The 22,728-nt window shown below is 43.3% G+C and overlaps 1 protein-coding gene across 1 annotated transcript; it reads left to right on the forward strand.

The window, feature by feature from the left end:
- The first annotated feature begins 18,068 nt into the window (after positions 1 to 18,068).
- Positions 18,069 to 20,367, forward strand: CCL20 (C-C motif chemokine ligand 20). Its single transcript, XM_075157629.1, has 4 exons — positions 18,069 to 18,385; positions 18,654 to 18,768; positions 19,498 to 19,575; positions 19,864 to 20,367. Exons 1-4 carry the CDS (start codon positions 18,304 to 18,306, stop codon positions 19,889 to 19,891), a joined length of 303 nt encoding a protein of 100 aa, XP_075013730.1. The 5' UTR covers positions 18,069 to 18,303; the 3' UTR covers positions 19,892 to 20,367.
- The last annotated feature ends 2,361 nt before the right edge of the window (positions 20,368 to 22,728 follow it).

The following is a 22,728-nucleotide window of genomic DNA, read 5'->3' on the forward strand; positions in this document are numbered from 1 at the left end:
TGGGCAGAGGATGCTCTTATAGGGTGTGATATGTAATGTATAAGGCAGCAGGCATTATGCATCTTCTTTTCTAACTTCACACCATGATAGCACATTTTACTAATGGTCTGATGAACTAAGAAATAGGTGCAGATCAAAGGGAATTTGAATTATTTCATTTCATGCATAACCAATGGCTGAAACCATTGACATTACAGGATTTACAGCAGAAATGAACTTAGCTCTGTGTCAGCTCTGTAGCGTGAACCACTAGAGGGCAAGATGACCCCAGCAAAGGAAAAATGTGTATGGGAGGAATGTGAGACACGTTCAGAGTGCTCAAGGAAAGAAGCATTTCTGCCCCTCATTCCTCCCCAGCTGTTGTAATAGCTTCTGCTGCAGACGTGGCTTTGGCAGAACCGGTTTTGGCCCTGCCCAGGGTCACACTTAGTCACCATAACATCCCCTTGCTCTCCTTTCACATGATAATCATTAAAGTGTTAGAGCATCCGAATGTCACATGGATGCCTCGTGGTACCGAGAGGTTCTGAGAAAGGCATCAAGAAGAGGAGGGATGAAGAGCATCTCTAGCACAGTAATGAAGAATATTCGTACAAGTTAGCCTGTGACTTAGCCAGGTTATATTTTTTCACTTGCCAGCCTAGATTCTCTGCCCCAGTCTATTTCAGGTCTTGCCATGTTTGCTCTCCCCCCGGCAGGTTGCGTGATGCAAAGGCAGCAGGTCTCATGGATCCTTTCAAAATGTCCTGCACCCTGGGAGGTGAGTGGGGCAAACTGCTGTATTCCCAGGGCTTGCAGGTGCTGTGTGCTGCACCTCTGATGCTGCCCATCTGTGGCAGGGCTGTGCCATCGTGTGCAGTAACTTCTGTTTTGAGCTATATACAGAAAAACTTTAGGTGTACCCTGGTCACTGCATCCCTCCAGTCCCAGCACATGCACTGTTTAGGGTTTTCTGCTAGACATGTACCTTTTTTTCTGTAGGTTTCTTCTTTGAGGCACCTGTGTTAGGCTGGCAGATAAGTCAGACGAGAAGTTTCCCACCTGATTTAAGCAGCTGTGCCACTGGTGCTGAGCTGGGAAATGCAGTGGGCTGAGGGCTTGCAGGGGCAGTCTGCTCTGCCCTTGGGGAGTGGGAGGGGGGTGCTGCTCTGGCCACAGCAGGCTGCGCGCTCGCCTCACGCCCCAGCCCTTCGCTGTCGGTGAAGGGCTCTGCTGCATCCCCAGCTCAGCTCTGCCGGCTCTCTGACAACGAGACCTGTACCTTGCTGCTTAAGGGGCAGGGATCCAACTTGTTCCCATTCAGTCACCCCTTATGGTCAATTTGTCTTTTATAACTCTAGAGGTTTTCTTAACTTTTAGAGAGATGGGGGGATGCCTTGGTGTCATTCTCAAGCAAAACCTCCTCTGTTTTTTGTTTCCCCCATCAATTCCTGGTTACTGCCGGAGCCGTCAGCTCTTCTCCCACACAGCCTGACCCAGCCCCCCAGTTCCCCACTGGGCTGCTCTCTTCTTTCCTCCCTCTTTCTCTTGTCACTGCAGGATTTCTGATTTCCAAAGTTCATATATAATCTTACCTTGTCTACTGGAGCTCTTCTTTTTTTACTTCCAAGGAAAAGGTCCCCTGTTAGTATCTCCAGTCTTTCTTCTGGCTATCCTGTATGTGTTGCAGGTACTGGACCCTATTTGGGTTTTGTGCTTTTCCTGTTCGTCTGGTATTTCAGCTTGCCCTGATGACACCTCCTTTGAAAACATTTCCAGCTGGCTTGCTTTCAGCATCCACTTTCAGCACCCTTAAAGGAACAGCCAGATAATCCTGGCCTGTCCTTGCCCAAAGGCAGCAGTAGATCGAGACCCAAACTACCGGTTTGGTGCTTGTTTGGCACAAAAGCAATAGAGCTAATCCTGTGCTCAAAGAATTTTGGGTACGTGGCCTGGGACCCGCCTGTACCTGCAACTGATCTATATTAAAGATGGAGCAGTAGCTATGCATGGGTCATGACAGAGATGAGGGAGAACAAATACCAGTGTTATAAGGTTTAAATGTTTCCCCACTGAATATATGGGGTTTCATACTATTCTAGCAGGTTTAAAAAGTAAAACACTCTGCTCTGCTTCCTCTTGACTGTTGTTTGTTAGCAAATTTCTCAGATCTTTTGCTTAGGCAGGTTCTCACAGTCCTACTAAAGATGGAGATGGCCCTATAGTCATCTTCAAAAGACCCTGTAGGACTCACAACAGTGAAGGATGCTATCTGAAATGTACAGATTTGCACAAAAACTATGTACCTAAGAATCGAAATCCATGCTTGTCCCAGTCCTACAACATATAAGTCTGGAATGAAGGACATAGTAATTATTTAGGAATGTGACCAATACAATAGGAAAATGATAAATTTGTAAATAACAGTGAATTATCCAATAATTTCAGAGGAAAGTAGCTTCTTAGTTCATACACAGTAAGATGGTACAGTAACTTTAGAATAGGGAGATGTGCATGAGTAAGAAAAACATGAAATTCCCTGCTGGGTCAGATGAGTTGCCCAGCTAGGCCAGTATTTTGCCTTCATCCTTGGCCACGTTTTGCAGCCTTTTCACCTCCTACTCCTCAACACTCAGTTATGGGATTCGTGATGATATTGCCTAATGCCTTTATAATTTTTGTGTCAACCTGTTGTCCATGAATCCATCTAATCCTGCCCAGGACACTGCTGTATACTCGTGTGAGCTTTTGTGATGTATGTGAAACTAATGCATGAAAAGGATGTAATAATTCCTTTTGGTGCTTTCCCAGCCGTCAGTCACTGTCTGACTGATTCCAGAGCTATTTTGGTTATACTTCACTGCATGTTTTATTGAACCTATAGCTATAGGAGGTGACAGCCCATCTGAGAGGAGACTGTGTATACCTCCATTCGATTCTATTCTCAAGGACTCTTGCTAAAATGTAGAGAACTTCCGTTGAAGTGAATAGCATTACTCTGGGTTTGCATTGACTTAACTGAGGTATGAATCCAAGTCAAATTTCTCAGCAGTGAAAAAAAGCCCAAAACTGTTTTTCCTGTAATGTAATAATGAGAAAGAATGATTTAAGTAACTTCCAGTTATTGATGTTTGTTTTCTGCTTTCAGATCCTCTTTTATCCTCTATTAGCTGTCCTTTCCACATTCTTTAGTCCCATCTCTTTTGTACCAAAAATTTCATCCTTTTTCACTGATTTACATCTGAATGCCAAATGGAAGACAGTAAAATTACGATGGGCTTATGCAAGTTTTTGGTCAACTTGAGCTCTATCTCGTAAGCTGCCTGCAGCACAGCTTAGTCGCTGGGTTTGAAGGGGACCGTGCTCTTTACGCTGAGTTTGAACGTAGTCTGTTCGGAAGCAGAATTGTTCCGCTTGGACCGTGGGCTAGGAGACCTGTTTATAGCTGGCATCCCAATTCTGTTCAGGTGGGAAAGGGAAGACTCTGTAAGACCCAGAGAAAAGGTGAGTTTTATAGTAGTAGTGTATCCTAAAGAGTTAATGCAATATGGTCTCTAATGTATCCAGGAGACAGGAAAATTCTGAGGAGAAAAGGGGAAGCAAAGGCAGTAAGAGAACAAGACTGCACACCTCTGTCACCCCGGTACCTTCTCCTGCCTCTGCTGCCCCTTGGGCTCGATCTTGGTATTATCTCTGGTGCTTCACAGGATGGCACCAAGGCCGAGCGCCACACCTTGGCTGTGTGAGGTATGTCTGTCTCTCTCTCAAACTGGTTGGGTGCTGACTTAGGCACCGTCTTTCAGCTCCCAAATCACATCTGTTTCTTGACACCTGCCTAACTCGGGAGAAGAGACTTTGCAAATCAAACTGAAGGCTTATACTTTTTGAAGAATGTGTATTGTACTCCCTTAAAGAAAGAGTGATAGCAAAGAAAATTTACTGTGGCTAATACCAGAGATTTTTCTCAATTGGTGGTGAAATACAGCACTCGCGCAGAAAGGTTGCAATGGCAGTTATGAAGATTAAACTGCCTCTTTGTTGGGTTCCTCAGACCCAGGAGTATTCACAGGGCAAGTTCACTTTTTGATTTATGGATGAGCAGATCTTAACCTTTTCTCATGCACTACATGCCCATTTTGGGAACGAGCTGCCGTCTGCAGTCTGAGCGTGAGCCCCGCGGTGCGTGGGTGAGGGTTTCTATAACGTGGCGCTCAGCTGAATCTCACGCAGGGTTCACAAGGCAGGGAGACATTCATATGCTGGGCTTGAATACTTTTCATCTGAGACACTTAAATGCTTATGCAAAGTCTAGTTTAGAATATTTAGCTAGAAAATACTAAAAGTGCATTACTCCAAGGGGTAAGTTAGACAATACATTAAACCAAGCTAATGTTTCAGGTCCTTAGTTTAAATGTAAACTTATGAGTACCTCCTTACTAAAAAAGTAATGACATAACCTTATTTTTCACTACACTGCTACTTACATAAGGCTATGCCCTTCCTTTTTATCCAGTCACTCTTCTTATTCATGTCACTAGAGTGCGCATTGCCATTTGCACAGTGCAGGGTAGTGGCTGCTGGTAGCAGTGCAGGATCTAGAACTAACAGCTGTGTCATTAAGCACCACTCTGGGACATTTTGGGGGAGTTAATTCTTTTTTCTTACAGGCAACACTTTAGTGGTGGCACACCTGGATGTTTGCGTAAGTAAGGCCTGGAGCTCTTGCTATAATGTGTTACCAACATAGCATGGAGCATGTAGAGGTTTTGTGATGAGTTTATAAAGACCAGTTGAACCTACTTTGCTTTATGTCCCCTTTTGTACACTGCTAACTTTGGGCCAGTGCTGGGTTGAAAGGAGTGCTTTACCCTCTTAATCTCCTGTTATTGGCCAAAGAAAGTAGCTTCAGTATCTTTAGCTTTCTGCAATATAAGTCACTGGCTGGATTTTCTCCTCTTTTTGGTTACAGTTTCATTGTTGAATTAAATGTAGGTGACAGATCAACACTGCCATAGTTGTGAGAGGCCAGGGAAGTAGCATCCAATTTACACTGGGTGTCCCCTTGGGAGCATTGCCAAGACTTTACAGGGATGTACAGCATCCCTACTTGCATCGCAGTGACCTGCATCTGATTTGCTCCATGTCTCTTGCGAAAACCTGTCAGAAACTTTGGTAGGTTTCCAAATAAAGGTGTTTCACACTGTCTGAGGACTGGGTTTGTTAGTTGAGCAAGATCCCCCCTTTTACTTTCTTGCTCTGATTGGCACAAAGGACGCTCTGGTCTCCCAGCTGGTGCAAAGCAGCGTGGTCCAGAAGAGCCACAGAGCCGAGCCAGAAAAGTCCAGCATGTGAAGGTATCTGTTGATACTGTTCTACTACAAAATTCACTGTTCAAACTGAAGCTGTTTGTGAGCTTTGTGGTATCTTCCTCTTTGATTTATAGGTCTGAGAATGCTGGAAAATTAAGTTTTAACATTTTCAACCTTGGTTTTTATGGTTCAAAACTACTTTTGAACAACAACAATAAAAAAAAAAATCAAGCAAGTAAGTTGAATAGATGACAAAATTTCCAGGATTGAGTAGACAAATGATATCTTATGTATGGTCTCCCTCTTGGCATTGGGGTATATTTTAGCCCTAACAGCCAAATTTATTTCTGCTGCAATTGTACCAATAGCAAAATACTGTCTTGAAACTTTTAAAATAGAGAACTGAAAAATCAAAAATAGTGTGATCCGAAGTTTTCTAGAAGTTGGAGAAAGTCTTCCTGTCGCGTTCAATGAATGTTACAGCAGGGTAGAAAAGTTTTCAGAACAATAGGTTATACTTAAGTAGTTCCTTTTGTTTTCCTTATGTTTTCCTTCCAGATCATCATCAGAGGACAGGAACTACTACTTTGTCTGTGGGATTCTCTGGGGATTTTCCTTTTATTTAAAATTTTGTGGTGGTTGCTGTAGGTTTGCAGCTGACTTTTGTGCAAGTGCTGTCTGTGGGTGGGTGTACTGGGCTCTGGTTTCCATCTGTCCCCCACACACTATGTCTGTCAGCTCTTCTAATGGCAGAGAAGCCATCAGTGTTTAAAGGAAGAACAGCAGTTTGGTATTTCTGGATAAACTGGAGGATAAATTAGCCTGGCGAGAAAGAAGTGGTTGAATTTTTGCTGTGACTGCAAAGCTATCTTTCACCATCACTTTAAGATTATCAGTGTGGTTCACAAGTTGGCTTTGAGCTCTTCACTTCTGCAAACTGTGGTTGAGAGAAATACGTCTATTTTCTGTGGCTAATAAGAACATATTGCTTAATACTTCCCTCATATGAGCTTCATGTTACATGTAAGAATGAAACAATCGCTTTCATGAAGTACCAAATGCTCTAAAAGTTGTGCCCTGTTTTCTCATCAGTGCCAACCACAGATCATTCCCATGACAGCTATGAGCTCCACATGATCAATGAGCCAGCCAAAGTCCACGAGGCAAGTAGTCTCTGGATATAGAGCTTGTGCCAACTCTCGCTGATTTTTTTGGTACAAATGAAAAAACTCATCTTTTTAATTCAGTGTGATCATTGTTCAACACTGTAACAAAAAATGAGTAAAAATCATGCTTTTGGGAAATGAGGAAGAGAATAAAAGAATCTATTAAGCTTCACCTTTTAGAATTTGGAGGGCACTTCAGTCACGGATGGATGCATGTAGTATGCATATCCCAGCACCAAAAAAACCCCAATATCTCCAAGTTTGCTACTTGATGAATGGACCTGGTGACCTTGCCATCCTATTTCTATTTTTTGTAATGATGCTATACAATCTAATTCAATGCCCACTCTTAGCCTGTGCTTTAGCCTTTCTTTCATTGCGTACTTTCTTCTGGTTTTGGCTGGGAGAGAGTTCATTTTGTTCGTAGTAGCTAGTATGGGGCTGTGTTTTGGATTTGTGCTGGAAACAGGGTTGACAACACAGGGATGTTTCAGTTCCTGCTGAGCAGGGCTTACACAGAGTCAAGGCCTTTTCTGCTCCTCACCCCACCCCACCAGCGAGGAGGCTGGGGGTGCACAAGGAGTTGGGAGGGGACGCGGCTGGGACAGCTGACCCCAACTGACCAAAGAGATATCCCATGCCATATGACGTCATGCTCAGCACATAAAGCTGGGGGAAGAAGAAGGAAGGGGGGGCCGTTCGGAGTGATGGCGTTTGTCTTCCCAAGGAACCGTTATGCGTGATGGAGCCCTGCTTTCCTGGAGAAGGCTGAACACCTGCCTGCCGATGGGAAGGAGTGAATGAATTCCTTGGTTTGCTTTGCTTGCACGCACGTGGCTTTTGCTTTACCTATGAAACTGTCTTTATCTCAACCCACGAATTTTCTCCCTTTTACTCTTTTGATTCTCTCCCCCATCCCACCAGGGGGGAGTGAGCGAGCGGCTGGGTGGGGCTTAGTTGCCGGCCGGGGTTAACCACGACAGTCCTTTTTGGTGCCCAACATGGGGCTCGAAGGGTTTGAGATGACAGGCTTGATTGCAATGTGCTAGATCGAATTTATAGCTGTTATTGCTGTTTAGGTATTAATTGGCAGGCTCATTAATTGCTTGCCATAGGGCTTGCTTGCCTTACTGTATATTAGAGTCTAGTGCTCGTTAGTGGCTGCTTTTTGCTTTTGCTGCTTGCTGTACTGCTTATCTGACTCTGCTGTGCCTGGGAACAGTTTGATAACAGCAATGGGGATGCGCCTGGGCTGGCAGATGGCCAGGGCATCGCTGCTGTTTCTGTGCTGCTGTGCTGGACAGGCTGGAACTCCAGTGTGAACTCGAGTCGAAGGGACTATGACCTGTGGATGAGTCCACGTGGGAGCAGGACACCCCGAAGTGTCTGTGGCCGTGAATAAGTCCACGCCAGAACAGGTACATCGCGAAGCGTCTGTGGCTGTGGTTACGTCTGTGCTGCAGCAGGTATACCTCTGAAGGGATTGTGGCCCAAGGATAATTCCATGAGAGAGCAGGTACACCTCTGGAGGGACGGCGGCCATGGGTAATGGCATGTTGGAGCAGGGTCACTCCTGAAGGGACTGTGGCCGTGGCTAAGGCCACGCTGGAGCAGGTATATCTCTGAAGGCATTGTGGCCCATGGAGAAGGCCTCGCTGGAACAGGCGCACCTCAGAGCAACTGTGGCTGTGGATAAGTCTATGCTGCAGCAGGTACACCCCTGGAGAGGGGGTGGCTCACAGATAAGGCTCCACTTGGAGCAGGTACAACCCTAAGGGACTGCAATTTGTGGATAAGTCCAAGCTGGAGCAGGGGCAAGGGGAGGAGTTCATTACAATATTAAACCCGATGGTGTGGTCTGAAGGGACCAGGGGTGGAGACCGTAATGGAAATACCTTTAAATTGTTGTAGCCCATGATTTGAGTTGCATGTTATGGGAATTACTACAGCAGGAATCTCTCATTGCTAGCCAGGCTAGGAGCAAGGGGAGGAGTCCATTGCAGTGTTAAACCCTATAACCTGGCCCAAAGGGACCAGGGTGGAGATTGTAATGGAAATACCTTTAAATTGTTGTAACCCATGATTTGAGTTGCATGTTATAGGAATTACATGTTGCATGTTATAGGATAGCAGGAACCACCCAAACCACAGAGGACAACCCTCACAAGAAGCAGTGCAAGTGCAGCAGTGACAGGACCTGAGCTGGCTTTGGTGCCCAGTAACTCCACGCGACACACTACCTCTCCTGTCCTGAGTGACCACCATAACAGATGGAGCCCAAAGTCATGGACTAAATGAACTCAGAGGACATTTTGCGGACATTTGTGGACATTTTAAAGACATTTTATAGGGGTGGTCCATAGACTAAGGGAATGATATCTGTGTGTTATATCAAAGGATGGAAAGGGGTGTGGTGGTCAATGAGGTTGTATTGGATAGTGTGGGACCTGAGCATGATGTAAATGGTATGGAATAAGGGGTGGAGAACGTGCTGGTTTTGGCTGGGATAGAGTTAATTTTCTTCATAGTAGCTAGTATGGGGCTCTGTTTTGGATTTGTGCTGAACACGGTGTTGATAACACAGGGATGTTTCAGTTCCTGCTGAGCAGTGCTTACACAGAGTCAAAGCGTTTTCTGCTCCTCACCCCACCCCACCAGCGAGGAGGCTGGGGGTGCACAAGGAGTTGGGAGGGGACACGGCTGGGACAGCTGACCCCAACTGACCAAAGGGATATCCCATGCCATATGACGTCATGCTCAGCACATAAAGCTGGGGGAAGAAGAAGGAAGGGGGGGGACGTTCGGAGTGATGGCGTTTGTCTTCCCAAGGAACTGTTATGCATGATGGAGCCCTGCTTTCCTGGAGAAGGCTGAACACCTGCCTGCCGATGGGAAGGAGTGAATGAATCCCTTGGTTTGCTTTGCTTGCACGCACGTGGCTTTTGCTTTACCTATGAAACTGTCTTTATCTCAACCCACGAGTTTTCTCACGTCTACCCTTCCGATTCTCTCCCCCATCCCACCAGGGGGGAGTGAGCGAGCGGCTGTATGGGGCTTAGTTGCTGGCTGGGGTTAAACCATGACAATCTCTAGTTAAGTAACAAAAAGGAAATGATATATAGGTCAAAGAAATCTCATTTAAATTGGCTAATACTTTTAGTGACTAATGGTGATTTACTGTGGATTGCCAAAGAGAGATGAGAGGAAAAACCTGAGAGGATTTCTAAGTAACTTTCCGTGTTGAAAGATCACTTTCTGCGGCATGTTCCCTTGTACACTTATCCTACAAACCTCCCACTAGTCGCAGATTTTGCCCTGTCGTCATAGACGGACATCTCATTTCAGAGATGCAAATTTGCATTTGCACAACTTGTGTGTGTAGGAAGTTTCAGCTCAGCACCTCTGCTTTACCTTTTTTTTTTTTCCCCTCAAGGTGCATCTCATTATAGACACTGTGGGAGACTTTGAATCATTGCAACAACCCAGGTAGTGTAAAGTCCTGCTGGAAGAGCGTTTGTCACATTTTGACAAGTGCACATAACTAGCTGGATGCTTCATATAACACTAAATCTCTAATGACATTTGAGAGAGACTTAAAATAAATGCATCATGCTGCCAGTGTTTGCCTGAAAGTAAGAATTCTTGTACTCAAAATGTCCTGGATTCTTGTAATACCTTGATTTCTTGCCAGCTCAGCAGGGTTTGGATAATAGAGTCACCAAACACTTCCAGTGTATTAGGGAGGGTTTTTTTTTTGGTTTTGCTTTTTTTCCCCCAACAGTGTATTGGGTTTTGTCCCTTTCATGAAGAGTTTTTTTTTTAACGTGGTCCAAGATTTTCTCCATGTGCCTTCATCTTCCTGTTAGTCCTTTCAAAGGCAGCAGTTACAGTGTATGTGTTGTACCCTGAAGCTCTGGCCCTGGTTCCCAGGTCCCTCGGTACGCTAGGTTGTGTACAAGCATGAAGAAAAAAAAGACCGTTCTCTGATCTGAGGAAGGTTAAGTCTAGTAACTCGAGGCGAAAATGTTCTTGTAAAACACAGTTCTCTTTGGAATAGCAGATTTCTGTCAAGCCCAGATTGCTTGGCTTAAAACATTTTGTGTTTGGCCAGCTTTTCTGGCTGTGGTCCTTGCAGAACAAGCCCTTGTTGTTTACAGGAGCCCCTGAAGCTTGTGAGCATTCCTCAGCACCTTCCTTAAGGCCCTGGCCAAGGGCTTTACCAACAGGGCACAGCTGTGGGTGACTGGAGTTGTCTGGGCCAGCAATAAGGTGAGAAAAACTTCAAAAATGAGGACAAGCAAAATATGCTTGAAGCAGCCAAGGGGAACCTTGTAGAAAGAGAGGAAAAATTACTCTGGCAGACATTTCCTTAATGGGAGCTAGGGCAAGACTGCCCTTGTTATGGCCCCCAAATGCCTCTTGCAGAAATCAAGAGGTGAGGAGTAACATCCAGAAAAGGAATTTTAAGGGTATAGGGGGATAAGAAAGGCAGTATCTCAGTTGTGTTATGGAAATGAACCTGTAAGAGTCGGGATGGAAGGACCCGGGGCTGTGGTTTCCTTGGAAAAGAAGTAGGACTCTTGGACAGAGGGAAGTCTGAGCCTGCTGGTTTGGGCAACCGTGGTTTAAATCTCCCCACAGGAAAGTCCCTACAACATAACTGCATAGTGCTGAAAAGCTACAGTGATTGCAGCACGTGCCTTGAAAAGGCCTGTGTCCATGGCTACTCTGCCAATGTTCGTGACACAGCCACTCAATAGTGTTAACTAATATCTATTATAACCAAACTTGTTTGCTTTTTTTAGCAATCCAAAATAAGCAGGTGTTACTGGATATTTTTAAGCTAGTCTTCCAGTAATACATGACAAAACGCCAGCTGTGTTAATCATGTACTAAGTAGTCCAGAGTGATCAAGTGCTCTGTATGTCAAGTGTGACAGTAAAACCTTCAGTCAATGAGTTCTCTTGGTCAACTTAAAACTTTAGCACTTCATGTCACTTAGTTCTTCTTTATTCTCTTTTCTTTTTTGGGTTTGTTTTATTTGTTTTAGGTCAGCTTGAGGAAGCAAACATAGAACACAAGAAAAAAAGAAGCTTCACATTTTCTGAATTATTCTTTTCTAATTTTTAGGTAAAACGATTCACCATGTTTCAATTGAATTAATGAATAGCTTCAGCCCACCTAAAACTGCATTTCGAATGAAATTAAGTGCCAGATTTTTTTCCTGCCCTTTGTTTTTGTCTACTAATCGTCAAAATCTGGAAAATGTGACATATCTCTTTCATAATTGCCAAGGAATAGTATCATCTTCTCCTCTTTCTGAATTAAATATTTTTTAAGTGCAAACACTCGTTTGTTAGTACTGGAAGGCACCTTGATATTCAGGCTGTGGATTTTGGCCCCAGCACTCTTCTTTTCCAGATCTCATTTGGGAACTGTACATCTCTGGGAAACTCTCAGCCACACCGACATGCATAGAGGTGGTGAGGTGGGGGCTATAGAAAACCAGAAGCTTCAGGCTTAGTTTTAATGGGTTTGTATGATGACTCTAGTGCTAAAAGATTGCTGACAGCTTTTTTTGTGAAGATTTCAGGATGTTAGACCATAGTAAATCACATTACTACGCCTTTTTGTAAGCAGGTTCCTTTTTGTCTGCAAATGACACTTGGTGGTCTCAGTTCCTTGCAGGAGATACATATTGTACCCTCTCAAGTGATTCCTTCCGTTCTTCCCCACCTTTGTAGAAGTTATGCAGAAAATCGGTACTTCTCGACTTCTTTAATGGTCAGAAACGTGTTAGTCAAAATGTTTCTTTTGTTGTGTTTATTATGCCTAAAGGCACATACGAATTTAAATTGGAAAGGAGACAGAGCTGTAATAAAGCAAATCTAATACAACCTAGAGCTCAACTTGGTAGGCAGCTTTTAATTGTTTCTTCTTTTGACTATTATTTTAATCCTTCTTTCCAACTATAGGTTTTGCCTTCAACTTTGAGAGGTCCGATTTCTGTGGTTGGCTACCATGAGGGGCTATAGACAGAATAGCATTAATTTTGAAAGAGAGAAATCTGGCCTCAGAACACCAGATATTCAGCTCCTGTATGTATGTAGCAGCAAGCAAGCAGCAGTGCTAGGATGGATGCTGGGATGTTCACAGCAGATGCACCAGTCTCCTCGTAACTTGCACTTTCGATAGATCAGAGGTTAATTTCTCCCAACAGGCATATAATTTGTCCATAATTGCATCAAACCAATGTCATTCAATAGTATTTCTAGATCTGTTCCTTATGAAGTGCAACGTATAATTAGTGAAAATTGGTTTCTTCCTTCAGATAAGGGTTTTTGTCAGTGATGTAAGCTTTGAACTGCACGAAATCACTGTATTGCATCACAGCTTTTAAAGCTCCAGAGATATTGAGCAAGTTACCTGTGGAACTTTTGTGCTTGGGATTTGTTATGTATTTAATCATCAGGGATTATGCAATGATTAAATCCCCGGATTTGGCCCTGTTCCTTTGAACTGGTGCCTTTTCCTGCCCTTTGCTCTGTCAAAGGTGTCCTAAACCATTCAAAATTACAGAAGGGAATTTCCCCTGTTTGGCTCTGTCCTTCCTGGTTGATCAACTGTATTGCTGTAATGCTTTATTTTAGCAGTTCGGACAAGGGCAATAATATGTAATAAAATAACATCTCTTTGCAAGGATGAATAAAAATGGAAATTTTGATAAATTGCTGCCAGTCAATTAAAAACTGTCAATATGTTTCTCGTCTTATTGTAGGGGATAGGTAAAGATATTCTAGACAGCGTCTAACATCAGGGTGGATGGTTTTTCTGGGGTTTTTCTTGGGTGTTTTTTTTTTAATCTTTCATGTTTAATATTAGACCTAAACCCATAAAGAAGTGACTATAAGCTGTAGTCTATCAATCAAATAGTTAATGATTATAAAATTCCTTCTCTGTCTCTCTTCAGAAGTTAATGGAGTGTTTTAAGCCTTGTATCTGTATGACTGTTTTGGGATCTCATAGCAGAGCTGCATAGTCAAATAGATTACCATTGTGGGGCCACAGTTCCAAAGCATTTCAAACTGTTTTCCAAATCATGTACAGTTCTGAATTTCCCATGCGCATATGGCTTCTCATATGCAAGATTTTGCACGAAAACAGACAGTTTTATTGACACAACTCCACGTGTACCTGGAAACCAGGCGGTCTGCTTCTGTGCTGCTCCTCTATGGGGAGAGTGATGGAGCAATCCCATCCTTCCACTGGTACAGGGATGTTTATCAAGGCTGAACTATTAAGTCCCTTCAGCACTTGAGACTTTCAGCAGGTATTTCGGTGAGTAAAAGCCCTTTGGGGTAAAAGAGAGGAAGCGTATTACCGGGAGACAGCAGCCTGGTGACCAGGGGAAGGGAGGACAGAGAGGCTGTAGCTTTGCAGCTGGCATCTGAGAGCGCTCTGACTCCCCAGATCTCCTCTTTAACATCCCCAAACTGCTCAGAACTATCGGTTTCCCAGTATTACCTTGGAAAAGGCTCAGTTTTCCCTGATGCATTTCCTCTCCCTTCACAGCTGTAACTGAACGGCTCTACAGCACTGGCACCTAGGCTGTCTTTGCTTCATCTTTTATAATACATACAGGAGGGGTTTGGCCTGTTCCCTCTGGCCCCTGGCACAACAGGAGGGGAAGTTTAGGAAAGGCTGAAAACTCCGTCGATTTGTGTTTTGGTGCTTTGTCTTACTGTGAGTGCAGCGACAGGGAGGGAGAGCAGGGTTCGTGAGGGGATCTGAGGAGGGAAAACAGGAGGGAGGGAAACTGAGAAACTTACAGCAAAGGAAAGTTGGGAAGAGACAAGTAAGTTGGGAAACTAAAAGAAGAAAAGGAGAGTTAGACTTGACAAAAACAGAAAAAATAATGTGGGCTTGACGGTGGCTTGGGAAGGAACCCAAGTGTAAGATCATGCGGAGGCCAGGGCCGTGTCCAGTTGAGGTTTGAGTATCTCCAAGGGTATTCAGACTGGGCTTTCACATCCCCTCCTGGGCACTCTGTCCCAGAGCTTCACCCCCCTTGCTACGAAGAGGGTTTTTCACTATGTCTGAGAATTTCCCTTTTCACAGCTTGTGGCTGCTGGCTCTTGTGCTTCGGCTGTGCCCCTCTGAGGAGACTCTGGGCACAGCCCTCCCCACGCAGCCTCGCAGGCCCCAGCGCAGGGAAATAATGGCCTCCCTCAAGCTGGCGGCCTCCTAACGGCATCAGTATTAGGACACTAAACACAATGTATTGGCCCAGAAATGATCACCCACAACTGGCCCATGAACAGGCTCTGAGGTTGTCATCCCGGAGCCCGGCAGGGAATAATCACTTCCCTTGAACACATAAGCACCTCCCTGTTTTTATATTTTTTTGCCTTCTGTTTGCATTATGGACTTGTAAATGTAAAGACTGATAAGATATGGTTATGAGTCATATCAGGACCTAGCAGGCCACTTTATTCAGCTGTTTGCATTAAACCTTTTTTGATGTTTTTTTTTAACTACTTTGTGCAAATAAACTGAAGGTGTTTTGTACACAGTAAGTACAAATAAAAGGACAGTGCTCCTGAAGTTGAGGCCCTCCTGATGACTTTTGTTCTAAATCTTAACCTAATTTCCTAAATCAAACAAACCATGAGTTAATGAGTACCGTGAGCAAGAGTCCCGCTGCGACATGAGGCACAACACCAGCCATGGCCTCTGGTGGGAACCAGAGGTGTGATGAAAACTGCCTGAAGTATGGGGTGAGCACTAACGGGGTGATCCAAACTGCTTGTGCTTAGTTTGGAGTTGGTAGGGGTGTCAAAGCTCACGTGAGAAGATTCTGTCTAAAAAGCGAGAAGAAATACAGCTGTAGAGTCAGAAGGGAGACTTGAGATGCAAGGCCACCTCCGTCTAGGTAACGGTATCAGTAATCACATGTTAAGCTGTAATGGCCTAGGAAATGGCATAACAAACACAAAAGTTGGGTATGGATGTAATAGATTTGGGATCAATGAGGAAAAGGAATTAGAGGCAAGTTGTTTATTTGGGGGGAGTTTGGGCAGAGGAAAGGAGATGCAGGGGTGGTGAAAAGGTGGGTTCGAGAAAAGGAAAAAGTGGGGAATAAAGTATAAAACGAAGGAGGAGAGCAAGAAATGGGAGGATCTTGTGACAGGAGGAGTGCGGCTGCCCCCAGGCAGTGAAGCCGGCCTGTGCACCCAAGCTCCCTGGGATGGTGGGGGCAACCCCTGGGGACAACCCACCAGACTCTTGACCAGGTCTATGTCTGAAAGACAGTGCAGGAGGGGGAGTAAGAAGGGATAAATTGTAAGGAAGGATAGACTTGTACCTTAATCCTCGGTGCAGGAGGCAAGGCAGTAGAATTGCAATTTAATAGCACTTGCTAGTGATTTTTCAGTGTTCTTTATAATAATTTAACCACTATATTAATGTAACCACTGTATCAATACTAATAGTAAGCAATAGAATTGTGACTCAATATTACTTGAAGTGATATAATTGTGAAGTAATATTGCTAATAATAGTGGTGTTTTTATTAGCCAACTAAGATACTAGCTTTTTCTTAAAAATAAATATTAGGCATATTTATAGCCTAATCAATAAACTATAATCATCCCAATCAGTTATGTCTCAAGTCTCCAAACTAACGGGGGAGAGGTGAACTTAGGGAGTAACAAGTACATTAGCAAGACAGGAGACAAACTGATCTCTTTTTTTTAGAAGGCTTTGTTAGCAATTTTTAAAATTGTTTGCCTAGTGCTTTTGATGCTTTTGATACTAATCCAAGGATAAGAAGATGTGGTTACTATCTTGACAATCTTAGAAAGTTCTCTTTCTAAAGTAGCTGGAGACTTTCCTAGGATCGATACTAGAGTGAAATGGGAGGGTGGAAGTGAAGGAATGTGGGTTGATAACCCAATGCCTAATTTTCGTATCTTCTTAAAGGCAGTTGCTTGATAGAGACTGGATGCTGTGAACTCCTGCTTAAAAAATAAGTAAATAAAAAATCCCAGGTTGTTACTGGACAGCTAGTTTAAAAAAAAAAAAAAGTGGTGCTGATGGAGAAGACAGAGAATTGCTTATTGCCAACCTGATGCTTCTTGATACCTGTCAATCTAGAAATAGTTATAAGTGTTTCATGTTTAAGTACTCCTATCTTTATGGAAAGGAAAAAGCTATCAAGCCAAACTTCCATCATTTCAGGTATTATCTTTCTAGTTAGCTATTTTGTAGCATTGCCTAATGCTGACAGATAGTCCTTAAAGCAGTTCAGAAATAGCTGCATACTGAGAGCATTGATCTTTATATATTTTTATGGCATTTCACGATGATCCATAAAGCAGTTACAAAAAGCAGCGTACATCAGGGCATGGGATCTTTATTGCCTCTTCCCTTGTCCCTTGGCCAATGGCAGTGGCTCCGAGGAGAAGCATCTCCAACAGAGGTGACGCCATGCATGCTGCAAAGCCACTCATATGTACCCCAGCCATGTGAGCGTCCCTAAATTTTGGCTATTATATAGAGAAATTAATTTCTCTGAATAATAATCTGTTCTAGAGTTCCAAGTTTTTACATTTCTAGGAAGAAATAATAGGAGCGCACTCTTCGTGAGAGATACTGGCAGTCTGTGAAGAATAGAAGGTATGTAATTATGAACTGACTAGGACCATGTCCCTGAGCTCTACCTTAGAAGAAGCTACTTAAAGCTCACATTACTCTATAACCACCTGGAGCTGATAGCAGCTCCCGCGTACACCAGCTGACCAGGACATGGCCTGCAGCCATCAATTCATTTCACACAGGTCACTGAACAGCATTGGAAAGTATCAGCCTTCAGTAGCAGCTCAAATAGTGTACTTGCAGCGATGACAGAGCCTCTCTCCGGGGGTTCCTCCAGAGCCATGCAGGGCAGTTTTAAGACTGTGTGTGTTTTAGTTGAATGTTCAGGAGTCACAATACTCGGGTACAGTTTGGCATGGGAAAGTAACAAGATACAGCTATTGCTTATGAAGCAGCATTGATGCATTCTGGACAGTACAGATTCAGTAGAAAATATAGACCCCATTTTAAACTAAATCTGTTTCAGATGAAATAGTTCAGATGTGTAACAAACTAGCAGAAAGTGATGGCAGTGAATATATGGTAAAAGAAACCCGTTTCCATGAATACTCATGTTGGTCACATGTCCCCACCAATACTACAATCTAGAGCTCAGAAAGCAGTAATCTGGAAAGCCTGGTGCTACTGTGTTGGCCAACAAGTAAGTATTAATATAGTGCCTTAGTATCATGGCAGATCGTTATCCAGCTCCTGTGAGCATGCCATACCGAAATGAATCTGGCTGGGTTAGGCCCATCTTGCTCTGCCCCCAAGCTGGGCTTATTAAAATAGAAAACAGCAGATATGCTGTTTCTGTAGGTAACGTCAAGAGTTACCTACATTTGACTTTCCTCATTTCACAACCCACACTCCTACCCCTAAAAATACACATGCTTCACCCACAGAACCATTACCTCACAGCCTTTTATTTCCTTTTCTTTTTGGCTGAATCTTCTAACCTACTTTAAAAAAAAAAAAAATTCCCCAGCACGCTGTTATCTCCAGTTATAGCACCAGGAAGGTGTGCAGGGCTGAATCGGGCGCGATGGAATTTGCCGTGGGGAAACCCGCTGATGACAATGGAACCCGCCCGCGTGTGAATTCCCGCGGCTCCTGCCACCCCTTTATAAGCAGGTGGAGGTGCGGCAAGGCTGGCAGGACAAGCAGGCGGCAGCTGAGCACTCACTGGAGCACAGCTGCTGCGTGGACTGGAGATGTCTGGCTTTGGCAGCAAGAGCTTGGTCCTGGTTTCCCTGTTGGGGTTCCTGGCGCTGCTCCTGTGCGGCACCTCCGACGGTGAGTGAGCTCGGGCGTTCGGCCCCAGGAAGCGGTCCTTGGTGCCGCTCTGCAGCACGCCAGCCACGCCGGGGTGTGCATGCTCGCAGCTGGCGGCAGGACAAGGGTGAGGTGGAAGGGAATTGTTTCAGCAAATTATGCTGCCTAATTCTCCTCTTCTGTCAACGGGGAGCTGGATAGTCAGGGGGCTGAACAGCGAGTACCCTAGGCAGCGTGGCAGCGTGGTCCAAATGGGTCTTATTTACTTTGTCGTTTTCCTTCATTCCAGCACAAAGCAACCAGGATTGCTGCCTGTCTTACACCAAAGTGCGTCTGCCTCGGTGGGCCCTAAAGGGTTATACTGAACAGCTCTCCAGTGAAGTCTGCGATATCCATGCCATCATGTAAGTTATTTTCAGAAGATCCTCTCTTTTTTCTGACATGTATTAACCTTAGGATGTCTGTTTGGGCAGAAACAATGATTTGAACAGTATAAGCAAGATTTTTCTTGCTTTTTAAAAACATTAAATTAACTGAATAAATTGCATCTAATACCTGTATACAAAATACACAAACTCTAGTTAATAGGGACTACTAACTCATAGGACAGCTGTACAATGTAAATAATAAATCTGACTGTTTAGGAATCAGCTGTGCAAACAAAGATATGCCTCGTGTCCAGCTGAGGGCCACTCTAGCCAACACAGCGTGTTCCTCTTAACAGACACATATGCGATAAGAGTTTTCTTAATTCACAGGGATCGGAATTTTTTTTCCACAAGGTTTTAGCCCTCCTAAATGTTGATCTGTCACCTTAGCTTGAAAGCAACTATTCTCCTTAGTCTCACAAAATATTTCTGGCATCCAGCAAAGTTCTTTGCCTCAATAGTTCCAATAAATTGAACACAACTTTATGGTGCATTTAAATTTCATTAGGTGTTTATTTTTGTTCATATAGTATTGGAGGGGTTGTGGAGCATCCCATATCTAACTGGCATTTACAAAAGCAGTTGCTATTTTTTATTATATAGAGTAACTATGATGCATGTTTTTGACCAAATGCATCTTCACAGTATTTACTGGCAGGGATTTCTAATGAATTACTGATCTCTTTATCATTATTTCTTTTCTAGTTTCCACACCTACAGTGGGCTGAACGCCTGTGTAAATCCTAAGGAAGGCTGGGTGAAGAAGCATCTTCTTTTCCTGAGGTAGGAATCTAAAAATCTAAATATGCTAGGATGATGAAAACAGAGCATGTATGAAAGCCTGTTTCTTACATCTCCTGAATGCCACTTTTGATGGCAATGCTGAACACATTTGTCTTTCAACCTCCTGACAGATATGGCTGCTTCTTTTTAGAGCCTTCTTGGGGACAGTCATGTCACATGTCCCTTTTTCTACCTCTCTCAGGAGATGCCATGTCTTGGAGAGAGAAACCTATACTTGACCTATGGCTGAGGTCATTATTTATGTGTGTTCTCTCATTCTTTTAACAGCCATAAGCTGAAGAGGATGTCAATGTGATACCGTTTCCAGCAGGGAACTAAACACAGATGTGGCTGAAGAACCACTAGGTTCAACCTCTCGGTTGAGATCATCGTCTTGTACACTGTTGTGTGCTTACTCACCACTATCTCTGGCTTCTTTGGAACCGTTGAACTTTTCGAGTTGATTCATATTGCATCGCTGTTTTGCTTGAATTAAGCATTTTGTTAAAGTTTCTATTTTTATTATGTGTATGTTACTAATATGACATAAGAGTACTATTTAGTAAGGACTACCTTAAGCTGTTGTACAGAGTATCAATTTTATTAAGTTTATTGCATGTTATTTTTGTTTTGTTCAGCGTGTGTAAAGCAGGTTATTTATACTGTTTATTTTGTTACTTCTTTGGCACTGTCTTGTACCAAAATGTTTCCTTTTAACTGTAGTTAGCATTATAATACTTCTTGAACTACTGTTAAACAGTCTGCTTGTGGAAAAAATGGAAATTGGAATTTAAAAAAAAATAAATGTTAAAATCTGCACTCTGTGTGATATGTTTACTTTTTTAAGTGAAAAAGGTGACTTCCCCTTGAAATGAATTCCTTTGCTTATGAGCCTCCAGCTGAAACAATTACGCAAGTGTATTCACATCCGTTAAAGCCGCTTTCCACCTTGCTCACTTTGTTTGTCCTATGGGTAGCTATGACCTCCATAGGATATAATTCCTTCCTCTCCCCTACACAGCTACTATATATATTTGAAACTTTTGCTTAACATGAAGACCTGTTCTTAGCTCAATTTCATCTTAATCAGACTTGAGAGAATTTCTCTTACCAGTTTCTCTATTTATTCAGGAGAAACCTTACACATACTGTTACAATGAGAGAAAGATTATGATTATGGTAACACAGTCTGCTCTAACTTAAAGGGCTGTGTCTAGAGGAGAAATTTGCAATGCTTTCCTCCCCTTTATGCCTTTCCTATAGTATCCTATGACTTCTAGCATAATGAGGTTTTCCTGATGCAGGATCTCTTGATGGAGGTTTGCAGACAGTACTGCAGTACAAACGATGCCTGATAAAAGTAATGGGAGTAGGTAGGACATGGGTGCAGGTTGAATGGGGAAGGCTGCTCAGCTTTTTAGGTACTATTACATGGCCCACACGGACTTCAGGGATGTGACCAAGTAGGCTGTGTAGGTGTGGTCCTCTCATTGTCAGCACCAGAGTCTTGCAGATAAATCTACGCCTTGGCTTTTGATACCTTTCAGTCATGGAGATAGAAGCATTAATTTTAATTTAATTTAAACTTAAATGTAAAGCATTTTTGGTGTCCTTGTGAGAGGAGCTGAGAGGTGTTAGGCTTTTTAAATGGTGTTCATGAATGTAAGGCTGTTGTTTTCTGGTTTCAAAACTTGCTAGAACTTAAGCAATCTGCTTGTGGCTCTGCAAATCTGGGAATTGGCAATTCTCTGTGGGTGAAGCTCGTGGATTCCATGTCCCTGATATTAAGGATATCATGTTAAGAAGCTATCAGCCTCCCAGGGAGGAGTAATTACTCAGCATGTTCCCTGGGGATTGCCCTAACTTCTGGGCAAAACTGCAGAGCTCTGCCTCATACCTGCTAGCACTAGTGCGGGCTCCTGTTTGGGCTCAAAGAGCTCGCAGGTTAAATCAGGCACCAACAAAATGGTATGGACACAATGAATGGATTTGTGTTAAAAGCATCAGAAGGTGAGGTTCCCCAAGCCTCAGGAACAGGTAGGCATCAGTGGAGGTGTTAGGAACTAGATCTGTATATGAACTTGGTGCAGAGAAGCCTGGAGTCCAAGCTAGCGAATTCAAAGCAAGGGAGCAAAATAAGAAAGTGAAGACTGATGTGTGAAATTCTGTGGGTGGCTCTTTGTACTCCCATGTCAGGCCTGTTAAAAGTTTTGCATTGCTTCTGTAACTCCTCCTTCCTCTTGTTAACCATGGCTCCATTGCCACAAAACCACAGATGCTTCATCCACAGAGCTACGACTTGTGGGATTTTTTTTTAGTTCCTCATATTCTGGTTGAATATTTTTTTTTATAACCAACCTCATCGGAGGAAAAAAAAATTGAAAATTGGTTTCTATGCTCAATAACATAGATTGATAAGGTTGTTATGTTACTGGTAGGAAACTCCATGTAAAAATAGCATGTCCCTCCATGCATTCCTGAGGATACAAATAGGTATATAAGCGAGTGCTGTATCTCCAAAATAATCAGATGAGAGGCACATTTTTGTAAGTGACGTGAAGTGGCCAGTTAAAAGTTCTGACAGCTCTGAAAATCATGACCATTTCTAGGAAAATCTGAATCCTGATTACTTTGGTGGGGCTGTTCTGCATTTGTGTAGGTAAGTTTAGTTTTCCTCTATATCTTTGGCCCTCAGCTCCTAATTCAGCATGTGCAATTTTGTTGAATAATTTGAGATGCAGTATTAGATGGACATTTGGGGACTTTTTCCCTTCCATTTATATAATTTTTTAAAAAGCAAATTATTTTTTCTTGCAAAATGCCAGAGAGGCTTTTTATTACAGCTTGGATATCATTTGGACAATGGGTGTGAGAGCTTTCCCTTCAAAGTCTCAGCACAACTTCATACTTCAAGTCTCCTGCTCTCGCTGTCTTGAGACCAGTCCTCAGTGATTCCTGTGCCTGCTGGAGTATTATTATTGAATCCTATTTGTGCATATTCTTCCCGTGGGTTGTTTGTTTGTTTTGTTGCTTGTTTGTTTTTTTTTTTTGCTTCTTTTTTAATTCCTTTTTTTTCCCTAAAGCAATCTCACACCATTCCCTGTCAGGACATTGCAGCATTTCATTAGCTTGGGGTCTTTGACAGAAAACTTT

This window comes from Calonectris borealis, chromosome 9 (genome assembly GCF_964195595.1).
Source record: "Calonectris borealis chromosome 9, bCalBor7.hap1.2, whole genome shotgun sequence".
Lineage (NCBI taxonomy): Eukaryota > Metazoa > Chordata > Aves > Procellariiformes > Procellariidae > Calonectris > Calonectris borealis.

Coding starts and splice junctions, on each gene's coding strand:
- CCL20 (XM_075157629.1), top strand. CDS start 18,304: ATGTCTGGCTTTGGCAGCAAGAGCTTGGTCCTGGTTTCCCTGTTGGGG. Junction 18,769..19,497: donor TGCGATATCCATGCCATCAT/GTAAGTTATTTT, acceptor TTTCTTTTCTAG/TTTCCACACCTACAGTGGGC. Junction 19,576..19,863: donor AAGCATCTTCTTTTCCTGAG/GTAGGAATCTAA, acceptor TTCTTTTAACAG/CCATAAGCTGAAGAGGATGT.